We start from the raw sequence: 11837 nt of genomic DNA, 5'->3' as shown, positions 1-11837 counted from the left end.
ATCGACATCAGTTTCTGAAATAATACACTTCTGACTAGTGCTGCCTTTTTCATTTATTTTGATTTTAATCTTATGTCTGTCCTAATTTAAGGCTGTAAAGAAAGTTCAATTTCAGACATCTAAATTTCCTTCAGGTAGTGTTAAAATAATGTACATGCGACCGATAATACAAGTGCAGATTTCAAACACATTGAACAACCAGCTCCCAATCTTTTACACAGAGTTACCAAAGTGGGCAGGAACACAAATACAAAATCCTGATTGGAGCAGACCAAAAGCATTAATTTGCAGAAATGGAGCTAGCAGTCCCATTATTTTGACAATTAATTCGGTGCGCAGTTCAAATCTGAAAGAACTGGTCACTTTTAATCAGAAATCCCAGGCCAAAAATGTAATTTTGCAAAGCTCAGTACAACAGGAATTGTAGCGTAATGGTTGTTACTGGACTAATAATCCAGAGACCTCCTCGTAATCCATGTGTACAAGTTCAACTCCCAGCACAAGAGTTGGGAAATTTAACTTATTAGAATTAAATAAATCTGGAATTAAAAGCTAGTGTCAAGTAATGGTGATTATGAATTTATTTGATTGTCATTAAAAATCCATAAACTTCCTGAGGAAGTGGTGTATGTGACCACAGTTACAACGTTTAAAAGACACTTGGCTAAATACATGAATTGAAAAGGTTGGGAGGGATATGAGTGAGAAACAGGCAGGTGGGACTAGTTTAGATTGGGATTATGGTCAGCAGAGACTGGTTGGACCAAAAGGTCTGTTTCTGTGCTGTATGACTCTATGACTGTAGTGAAACACTGGTTTGACACCCTAACCAGCACACCTCTTACATTCACAGAACTTCCCAGCAGCTCCCCAACTGCTGGGTGATGTTAACATTGCCAATTATTTCACTCTTGTACAGCCCCATTTAAAAATTACAATTAGCCACTAGGCATTTCAACGTAAGTATCATCTTAAAGACAACAATTGAATAATGGAGGTGCACAAAGCTATTAGAATCGTTTTTAAATCCCTTCGCCATTGGTCTCAAACTTCCTCATTTCTGTAAGTCTCAGTAATGCAATTCTTCGAGTTCCTCCAATTCTAACCCTAACTCTGTTGCACATCCCAGTTTTAATTGCTCCACCATTGGCAGCCGTGCCTGGTGCTCAATTGCTTGGGGCCAATAAGAAAAATTCCCTCTTTGAGTCTATCTGCCTCAAACTTTATCTGGCTGATCAAGCTTGTGGTTGATTGTCCTATTATCTTCACTGTCATGAACATTATCTAAGAATGCTCTTGTGAAGGGTCTGGGGTGAGCATGGTAGCTCAGTGGTTAGCACTGCTGCCTCACAGTGCAAGGGACTCGGGTTCAATTCCAGCCTTGGGTGTGTGGAGTTTGCACGTTCTCCCCAAGTCTGCATGGACTTCCACCAGGTGCTCCAGTTTCCTTCCACAGTCCAAAGACGTGCAGGTTAGGTGGATTAGCCATGATAAATATGGGGTTACAGGGATAGGATGCTTTTTGGAAGGTGTAGACTTGATGAGCTGAATGACCTCTTTCCGCACTGTAGGGATTCTATGACATTTTATTCCCTTCTAGGTGCTATATAAATGCACATTGGGCGATGTGTCATTGCTGAATAACTGCAACATTATAAATAAATGGACAACCGACAGGAATAGCAGAACCTACCCTTTCTGCATACGCAGCATTTTGTCTCCATATTTTTCTCGTAGCTGTGTGTGGATACTCTCATCAATCCTCATCGGATACAGCGTCAAGGCGATTGCCAACAGACTATGCATCTGTTCATTCTGTTTGTTTATCTATAGATAGATTTGAAAAGGGCAAGGGGAAGAGAAGAAGAAAATGGGGTTTTAATTCTCTCTGGAATAATTTCCATACATTCCTACTTGAGGTTGGTCTCACACCACTATTCAGTAATCCCCATGTCTGCCCATTGAATACTATGTAACAGAGAGGGAGCATTTAAATGGATGCCCTGGGCTAGAAAAACAATGTTGAGATTTTGAATCATTTAACAAAATTAAGGAAGATGTTGGTTTGGCCACTTTTTGAATACAGTGTTCAATTCTGGTCTCCCTGCTCCAGGAAAGATGTTGTTAGGCTTGAAAGATTTCAGAAAAGATTTACAAGGATGTTGCCAGGGTTGGAGGGTTTGAGCCATAGGGAGAGGCTGAATAGGCTGGGGCTATTTTCCCTGGAGCATCAGACGCTGAGGGGTGACCTTATAGAGATTTATAAAATCACAAGGTGCATGGATAGAGTGAATAGCCAAGGTCTTTTCCCCAGGGTAGGGGAGACAAAACTGGAGCACATAGGTTTAAGGTGAGAGAGCAAAGATTTAAAAGGGATCTAAGTGGCAACTTTTTCATGCAGAGGTAGTGCATGTATGGAATGAGCTGCCAGAAGAGGTGGTGGAGGCTAGTACAATTACAACATTTAAAAAGGTGTCTGGATAGGTACGTGAATAGGAATAGTTTAAGACAGATATGGGTGCCAAATGGTAGCAAATGGGGGTAGATTAATTTAGGATACCTGGTGGGCATGGATTAGTTAGACCAAAGAATCTGTTTCCATGTCAAACATCTCTATGACTCTAAAAGACACAGAGAGGGGTTTAGGGAACCCATATTAAGTAATGGTGATCTGAGTTAGCACTTTGTTTTAATGGTCTTAAAGACAGCAACTTAAAAAAAAAGCATCTAGTGAATGTGAAAGAATCTGCTGAATGGCAATTGATTATAGTTGTGCCAGCTAAGCAAGAAAGCTTTAACTTAGAGATGGGGCAACTCTTCACAGAGTTTTCTGTCTCTCCAAGGTTATTGTTCGGATAAATGGGATTAATTTTTCTTTCTGATGTTTGTAATAAAATCTTTCAAATTTTTCTCATCTAGTGTAATATAGTTTGCATTTTATTTTTGTGTAATAAATGTTTATGCTCTTTTATTAGAAGTACATTGGCAACTTCTATGAATAGGTTCAGTGACTAAGCTCCATGGTAAACTTTTAAAAAAGCATATGGTCTGTTGAGCCAGGTTTCAGTCTGGATCCAACTTGTCCAGTATTACCATAGCTAGTACCATCTGCTAATTCAGAGCTTTTGGCTTTGTAAAAATGTGAAAAGGCTGGCTGCTTTAATTAACTAATATAAATAAAGTCACCCTTCATTTTGCGCTAAAATTGTTTTAAACAATTCAAATCAACCAACTTCAGATGAAAAATACATCATAGATAAGTAACACGTCATTTGAAGGTTTACCATCTCATATTTGTAGGTTGAACGTTGAAACATGTTCTTGGTCCTCTGAATGTACAGCAATATGTTGGCAAACACACGAATAGAATCCTGGTAACGGCGCATCATCAGGTAGGCGAAGCCCACGTAATAATAAGTTGTAACTTGACACTCTGGTACTCGGGAGTACATACTCTGTAATGGAATTGAACAAAAAGTGATAGTATAAAAAGGCACTTTATTTTAAAACCCAGGTATGCATATCTGAAAAACAATTACTTCACTCTTCTTGTACATTTATTAAGCAGAGTAAACATGGTATAATATTCTTTCTTGATTAGGGTGATGAAAGGACAGTGATGAGTTGGGTTTAATCATTTTTCCTCCTGGTTACCTGAGCACTGAGACTCATTACAAGCTTATCATGGCAGAATGTGTGGAGCTGGAGTTGGAACACTTTTGAATATTTTCATATCACAAAACGTTGATGTGCCAGGAGTTGGCAATACCTCAGATATCAAATCGAAAGAAGAAAGGGAGGAATCTTGTTCTACTCACCCTCACTAGTGAGGATGAGCAATCTTTCAAGAGGAACTAGTTTGAGTTCTGAGGAAGGGTCACCGGACCCGAAATGTTAACTCTGTTTTCTCCTTCACAGATGCTGCCAGACCTGCTGAGCTTTTCCAGCAACTTTGTTTTTGTTTCAAGAGGAACTGGGGACAATCAGGAAGAGTTTGGAATTCAGTGCTGCGACTAGGGTAGGAAGTCAATATGTGAAAAGGTAGTGAGATGCATTTAAATTTACAGAGCTTTAATTCTCATTTTATCAGCTATTTTAAATTAATCAAATAGTCCTGAGCAATGAGTTTTTTTGATAAAAAGACTGCAAACATTGAACAAAACTAAATTATCCTTTATTGTTGTGCTCTCTGATGCTGGCAACAATGATTTCTTCATGCAATATGGTTCTGTAGGGACATTCCACATGGCCATTATTCAGCAGCTTTGGCAGTGGGCCAAGCTAGCCAACCTTAAAAAGCCCATAGTTGAGCCTGAACTCCAATACTCATACAAGAGCCACTGGCTCTGGAAACTTTCCCAATCTAGTAGGAAGGTTCTGGCAGCAATTAGTTCACACCCAATCACACAATTGTTCAATCAGCATGGACTCAAGAGCTAAAGCAGGATCTTTGTAGACTTTGTGTGATGTGTAGCTTCGTGGAGCTATTGAGGAAACTGCAAAAGTTTTTGCTAAAAAGAACAGCGTACAAGGTCTAAGGCTTAGAGAGACTTTACAAGAATTGCTGTCACCCGCAAATTTATACAGCCAGTTTGCCAAGTTCATGGTTTCAAGATGAGCGGAAATGGAAAACCGGTTTGGAAATTATAATGCAGTTTTCAGGAAGCTTATCTGCACCTGCAAAGGCCCTGTGAGCTTTGAAATTACCCTAATTCCAAGGCCAGAAATAGTGCGACTTCTTAGCAGATGTGTACACTCCTTTTCTTTTTATCTCCCTTCATTAATTCAAACATTATTAACTCTTAGCTGATTACATGGACTGGAAGAGGGACCGGTCTCAGTGCTGTGTTTGGCTTACAGTGTTTTTAGTTGCAATTTCTCTGGTATTTTGAACTCTTGTTTTCTGTAAAGTCTCTCACCACTCAACAACGGCTACGTAACAAACTAACCATTGGTTTGAATCCAATGGTTAAAATTAGCAGATTAACTATGCTCAGTGAAGCAGTGCAGATGTGCTACAAAGGGACGCACCTTTTTATTGAGTTCAATGTTCTCAAGCACTTTGATAGCCTGGTAGTAATCTCCAAGCAGTGAGTGGAGACGCAGAAGTCCTACCAGGCTGAAATATCCCAGCATTTTATATAGAGAGTGACGTCCATACTCCCCAGCAACACTCTCAGGATCTCCTGTAATGAGATGAACAGTAGTAGATGTCAATACAAGGGTAAATGCAAACCTTTAGGGCAGTCAGTCTTAACCAACAGACAATCTGGTTGTGACCTTACAATACTTCGTGGGAACTTGCTCACAACAGTGACTACATTTTAAAAACATCTAATTGACCATGAAGCACTTTGGGAAGACCCAAGGTTGTGAAATACACCATTTAAATGTGACTCTTTTGCAAAAAGAGGGATATCACTTGTATGAAAATATGGATCATACAATTGATGGAAAAATACAGTAGAACAAAATTCAAGTGTTTGAAATTGAATTACAAAGAAAAAAAGTATGCAGATCATTCAGGGGTCTGCAAAGTATGAAGGAGCACTTGTGTCTGAGAAAACGCCGGCTTGTTCTGCATTTCAGCTGCTAACGAACAATTAGTCTAATGCCCAGAAATAAAGTGAAACAGATATTAGTTAATAAGCACAGTTAATAAGCCAACCTAGTAATAAATAGCTTTCAAGATCAAGAACTTTATCAGGAAACTCTAACTGAAATTTCCCAACATGTTCAGTCCTGAAACATAGGGGAGGGGAGATGTGGGATATCAAGGGAGATGTAAAACAAAGAAAACCCATGACTTTACAGAAGACAGAATCATCTGCACTTGCCTCCACTGGTGTAGACCTCCAGCTGCCGGTTGATGTTGGATTTGTCAACCAATGAATGGAGGACATTAAGGACACTGTGAACATTCCAGATTTTGGGATTTGACCGCAGGAAGTCGATTTCCTCCTCTGTCTTTTTGGCTGTTTTGCAGCGGTACTGACTGAAAGACTGAAACTGTACAGAGGAGAGTTTTCAATGGAAGAAATCAACATGGTTAGCCAGATGTAGGTCATATCTCTGCTGACTGGCCATTTTTGCAGGGCAGTCTAGCAAAAACACATTTTCATTTTTGCTCTGAATAAAACGTATGGCATATTCCTAACACTTTAATCTCTACTTTGTCAGCAGAATTACAACAGGTAATACAAAGATGCATTTTATTCCTTCATTTGGTCCACGTTTGCAACCATAGACCTGATGCAGTGAAGAAGTTAAAAGGAAATGTTGCAGAACAAGGTTTGTTTCAGGACAAATCCAAGAGAAAATAGGTAAAGTAATCTAATCATCATGCACTTCTCTTCACAACAACATATCTGACTTGAGTCGTTCAACAGGCAGAAGGCATAAGATAGATTCCAAAATAAACTACTTAATCTGAATCTGGACTCAGTCCATAATTGTAAACATTACTAGTTATTTCTGCTCTTCATTGAAGTGGTTTCGAACACAAACAGAACATGCGCTTTGCAAGAAAGAAAGAGTCTCCTGATGAATTCCTATCCAGCTTAATCCATTCGAATGGATGCATTCTAATGATCTGGGTGAGAGCTGCCAATTCTCAATAAAAGGCAGAGCCCAAATGCCAGTTGTTGCAGAGACTCAAAAGTACAGAAGGCCCCTCAGCCCCTTGAGGATATCCGGCAATACATGTTGCAGAAAAGTAATCTGTGCAGATTCAGGCAAGCTGATCTGAAGAAAAGCCAGAAAATCACCTGGTAAATGAACTCATCAATGATGTCCCACAGCCATTGGTTTGGGAGCTCCAGGGGAACTGGACCATCCGCATCTGAAAGGGATGAGATTATTCTGGTTAAAATGAGCAGAATCTACAGATCTGAAAATTTAACAATTCAGAGACTCTCAATCTATTATCACAGCTGCAGTGTCCTCAGATTCTTTGATTAGAACAAAAGAATATTCTGCTGCAATTACTTTTTAGTAGCTAGCTATTCTACCTCAAAGATTCCCAGACCATTTCTTGCTCCATATGCAGTTAAGATGCACTATTTCTGCTTAATTACTTTTGTGTTGCTATAACTGGTATCCCAGAATATTTCAGTTTTGTTTTCTATATCTGCTTAGATTCAACTGCTAGACAGTTTTGCTTTTGATACAAAGTCCAATCACATTCTATCAGAACCCTCTGGCTGCAAAACCTTAATGAAGTTGGTGATAGAAAACAAACAGCTACATGGACCCATTTGGCTGACTGGTCGGTTTGTGCACCGTAAAGTCTATGTACGTTGGGGCTTTTCATATTGGAATAGGATAGGGTGTTGGTTCATGCTTTGGGTAGAGATAAATCAAAAGATAGTTCTGGTGTTGTTCACTTTAAGTGTTTTTTTGTTCTGGTGTATTTTAACTGCTCCAACACAAAGAATGTTAATATTAATTCAGACTTGAGCTGCCTTGCTACTAAACAAAATACGATAGATGTTGGAGATCTATTTTGATGAAACACCCTAAATGTTAACTCCGTTTCCGCAGATGCTACCTGACCAGAGTACTTCCAGTATCAATTTGAGTTTTTTTGCTGATACATTTTCATCTCCTTGTGTCAACCATGTTGACAACTTCTATTGACACAAAGTGAGATTACTATTCAGTAATAACGGCTATATTCACAATGTTTTGTTTCCTCCCCATTCTATCTCTTACTATCAAAGTACCACACCCGACCCATATGATTTTGTAGAGGAATCAGGGCCAAGTAAAAGAGCGAATAAAGATTTTATTACAACAGAATGTACTTACTCAGAATGTAGTTGAACAGATTGCAGTAATTGTAATAGGATTCAAATCTCTGCTCCAATGTAGGTCCTCCCTAGAAAAGAAAGGAAACCGAACTAGTGAGTATGACAGGAATTGTTCCCAAATTGTACTTCTTGCTTAGTTGGCTCTGCAGACTGCACAGAAGCTTAAAATCCATCAGCGCTCTACTCAACAACCTTTTGATAAGGTAATACCAAACTACTGACTACATTGCACTGCGCTGTGGAATTTCAAAATAATTAATGTTAGCTTGCCACAGATCAATAGCAACGACATCATGTGACAATACCATGGCATTAAGAGCTCTATTTTGTCCTGGTTTTTTTGAGGAAATGTTGAGACAAAGGTGTTGAGCAATCTGCTCAAAGCCAATAAAGAGCTTGTGAGACATTTAACTTTTTTAAAAGTTGGAACAATAGAAGCAGCCTGAATGGGTGAGGTCAAACTCCACAGAACCAGAAAATTTAGATTCAACTTTCTACAGTTACTGGGGTCTTGAGGCTAGATGTGGGAGCTCTTATCCTTCTCCCTGTAAAAGCTAAAAGCTGGGGTTCTCTCTGCTAGAACTGTATGTGGGACAATCTATTTTACTGAATTTGCCTTTGCCAAGTGTGTGTTTATGGGATGTTACAATATTGGAATGGTTAATTAGGAGTAGTTAATATATATTAATTTGTCAAGCATTTCAGGGGTTACAGTTAAGCCAATTCTTTTATTTTTATTTTGTCTGTATTTTATCTGCAGTTTAAAAATGAAGTTTTTTTGCTTAATGTCGAGTAGTTTAACCAATCGATTTACACTTGGAATTCAATGCCTCACACTTACCTTTAAAATAAGAAAAAGGTTACGGTCTAGACTATCTTCTTAATATATTTTGATAGGGGATGGTCTGATCCATAAAAATCATAATGACTATTCTCCAATAAAAAAATGAAGACCACACAGAACACAATGACCTGCACTCTCAGGAACTCATGCCAAAATAAAAACTTGGATAAATCCTGAAATGATATTACAGAATTGGAAGGACATGTTGACTCTTTACAAAGGTTTTCATGAAATTTTGTTTTTACAGAATAGACTAGGTGTTTGCTTTTTTACAATTATTATTCATGCACATGATATGGACATCGCTGGCAAGACAAGCATTTATCGGAAAAGCACAGCTGGTCAAACAGCATCTTGGAGCAGGAAAGTCAATGTTTCGGGCTGAAACCCTTCATCAGGACCCCCCAAAACGGTGACTTTGCTGCTCCTCAGACGCTGTCTGATCAGCTTTGCTTTTCCAACTCCATATTTATTGACTGTAGCTTCCAGCATCTGTGGTCCTTACTGTCTCCTGCATTTACTGGCCTGGAGAAGGTGGCAGTAAGCTGCTTTCTTGTACTGTCACAGTACTTGGAGTGTGAGGACACTCACAATTTTGTAAGGAAGCGAGTTCCAGGATTTTGGCACAGCAACAGCAAAAGAACGACAACATATTTCCAAAGCAGGATGGTGTGTGGCTTGGAGGGGAATTTGCGGGTGGTGATCTTCCCACGCATCTGCTGTCCTTGTCCTTCTCGATGGAAGAGGTCACGGATTTGGAAGATGCTACCAAAAAAGCCTTCATGAGCTGCTGTAGTGCATCTTGTAGATGGTACACAGTGTTGCCACTGAGAGTTGGTGATGAATCAGTGAAAGTTGAAGGTAGTGGTTGGTGGTGCCAATCAAGTGGACTACTTAAAAATTTAAGAGTTTGTAAAGCAAAATGCAAGTCCAAGTCACTTCCAATAAAGAAGACCAAAAGTTCTTATTTTATACATTACATTTTAAATTAATCACTGGTGTAAATGTGAAAACTACAAAGAAAAGCCGTGCAACTATAAGGATGGATGAAAAAATAGCAAGTAAAATGTTATACTTTTAACACAGTTAAAATGTTCAGCAAATAAAATGATGGAGTTTCAGACTTACACTGACTTTAGCATAAATGTGTCTGTAGTAGAGTTCCTTGTATAGAATAAGGAAAACAGCATCTGCAAAAGATCATTTAGAAGGTAGATACACAGTACATTGGACTTTGGTATTTGTCCTATATTCCAGATGTTGTAAATTATTCAGCACATTAGGAGATATCTACAACTCATGAGATATGCAATTTTTCTAAAAATAGAAGTTCTGTTCCTTTTTCTCAAACCTTCTTTTCATCTCTTCTTCTGCTTAAACAGCAACCAAAATACTTAAAAATAAAGTTTCAGTTCAAACTTCAAAATTTCACACAGCGTTCCAATGTGACCCAGATTAGGTAGCACATGAAGCTGCAATGGTACATCAGGCTTGAGAACCACAGAAAATGTATCCTCATATTTCACCATCAAAACCCAGGACAGTCAGGGACACCCATGAGGTGTCAAAATGAAGCTTGCCTAATGGGCTGGGAGTAGCAGGTGGAGGTTGAAGTGGGGTGGAATATGCCTCATTTAAGTCCTGCATGAATGGTTACAAAGGGAGGTCACATTACCAGAGATGCTCAGTTGTTTTCAGTATCTAGAAGCAGCACTCCTGTCTTTAAGGGACCAATTCAAAACTCAAAAATGCAGGTTGCAGTTTAAGAACTGGACTAAACGAATTTAAGCATTTGATTGGAATTGCTTGCAGGATTTCCATTTCAATACTGAAATAATGCGTTTCATTTCAGGCCAGGAATACCTGAAATATAAAGGGTGTGATCAATTCAGTAAAGGCCTGATGCAAATTCAGATCAGGCTGTTGCCCTGAAGAATTAGTTGTTGTTGTGGCTGTTTCACTCCTGGATACTGGGCACAACTTGATAAATTTAGATCCCAGTATTCTTCAAATCTGATGACCATCATACTTCAAGGTCGGATATATGCGTATGAAGCAAGTGGGTGCCCTTAGGAATTAAAACAATGCATTTTGTGTTATGATATTTAAACAGGACTGATTCTTTGTTATAGACTTAATAATCTCACGTTATTTAGAATTAGATTTATTGTCATGTACTCAAGTCAGGGGTATGGGAATACAGCAAAAAGCGCACAAAGTTGCCATTTCTGTCTCCATCTTAGGTACAAAGGTACTTAGGTATAAATTAGAAAAATGAAGAAATATAGTTAAAAGAGATCAGCATTACAGTCCTTATAAAGCTAAGTACAAAGATACCCAGATACAAAATCATATATATTGATTATATTCAAGTGGTGGGTGTCTGGAGATTTACTTCTGCTCTTAAATATATAACGGCAGACTAACACAGAGATGGTTAGGCTTAGAATTGCATGTGTGTATTATGTATTGCTGTTAAATAAAACCTTATAAGTGTGTAAAGATGGAGTTTCAGTTCTATCCTTCACTACCTGGCTTTCAAGAATCTTATTCTATGGGCAGGAAGCAGTCTATGAATCAGTACATTAACCAAAGTATGTCATTATGCACAAGCTGAAAACCCAAGCACTGTACCATTTCGACATATGGATGCAATAGCTTCAGCCTCAGGCCAAGGGGAGTTTTTGAAGAACCTTTCTGTCAGTTTATTCCAGCTGAAGAAAGAGGAGGATGAAAGAATTACTCAAACAGTTTCTACCATTGTTTACATTGCAACCAAATCACCTTTATACCACAGATATGTTTTGCTGAATAGTTCTGTGCTGTTGGCTTTTATTAGAAAGTTAAATATGAAAATTCTGGTTCAGTGCAGCAAAATATTCCTGTACTCGAATCTTCTTCAACTTAATCAACTCGAATCAACTTACTAGCTGCCTTCTTCACTGCTTACTACACCTGCAATGCTTACTTTTAGTGACTGACATACAAGGACACCCAGGTCTCATTGTATCCTTTCCCGAAGTATCCATTTCAGGCCATAATCTGCCTTCCTGGTTTTGATCCCAGCAAGATAATGTCACATTTATAAAAACCGAAAGAACTGTGGATGCTGTAAATCAGGAACAAAAACAAAGTTGCTGGAAAAGCTCAGCAGGTCTGGCAGCATCTGTGAAGGTAAAAAC

At 38.7% G+C, this 11837-nt stretch overlaps 1 protein-coding gene across 1 annotated transcript in view; it reads right to left on the bottom strand.

The window, feature by feature from the left end:
- Nucleotides 1-1689: 1689 nt before the first annotated feature.
- Nucleotides 1690-11837, bottom strand: part of eif3s6ip (eukaryotic translation initiation factor 3, subunit 6 interacting protein) — an 18303-nt gene continuing 8155 nt past the window's right edge. Inside the window, exons 4-11 of the mRNA XM_048592947.1 lie at nucleotides 11290-11369; nucleotides 9784-9845; nucleotides 7810-7879; nucleotides 6768-6841; nucleotides 5838-6009; nucleotides 5032-5186; nucleotides 3285-3455; nucleotides 1690-1827 (exon numbers count right to left, since the gene is read on the bottom strand). Of these exons, the coding sequence (XP_048448904.1) occupies nucleotides 1690-1827; nucleotides 3285-3455; nucleotides 5032-5186; nucleotides 5838-6009; nucleotides 6768-6841; nucleotides 7810-7879; nucleotides 9784-9845; nucleotides 11290-11369 (922 nt within the window). The remainder of the gene's footprint in view (nucleotides 1828-3284; nucleotides 3456-5031; nucleotides 5187-5837; nucleotides 6010-6767; nucleotides 6842-7809; nucleotides 7880-9783; nucleotides 9846-11289; nucleotides 11370-11837) is intronic.

The sequence above is a fragment of the Rhincodon typus genome, unplaced genomic scaffold, assembly GCF_021869965.1.
Source record: "Rhincodon typus isolate 14 unplaced genomic scaffold, sRhiTyp1.1 hic_rhity00002091, whole genome shotgun sequence".
NCBI lineage: Eukaryota > Metazoa > Chordata > Chondrichthyes > Orectolobiformes > Rhincodontidae > Rhincodon > Rhincodon typus.
Note: the sequence above shows the minus strand (reverse complement) of the source record. Positions and strands in the feature narration are given on the sequence as shown.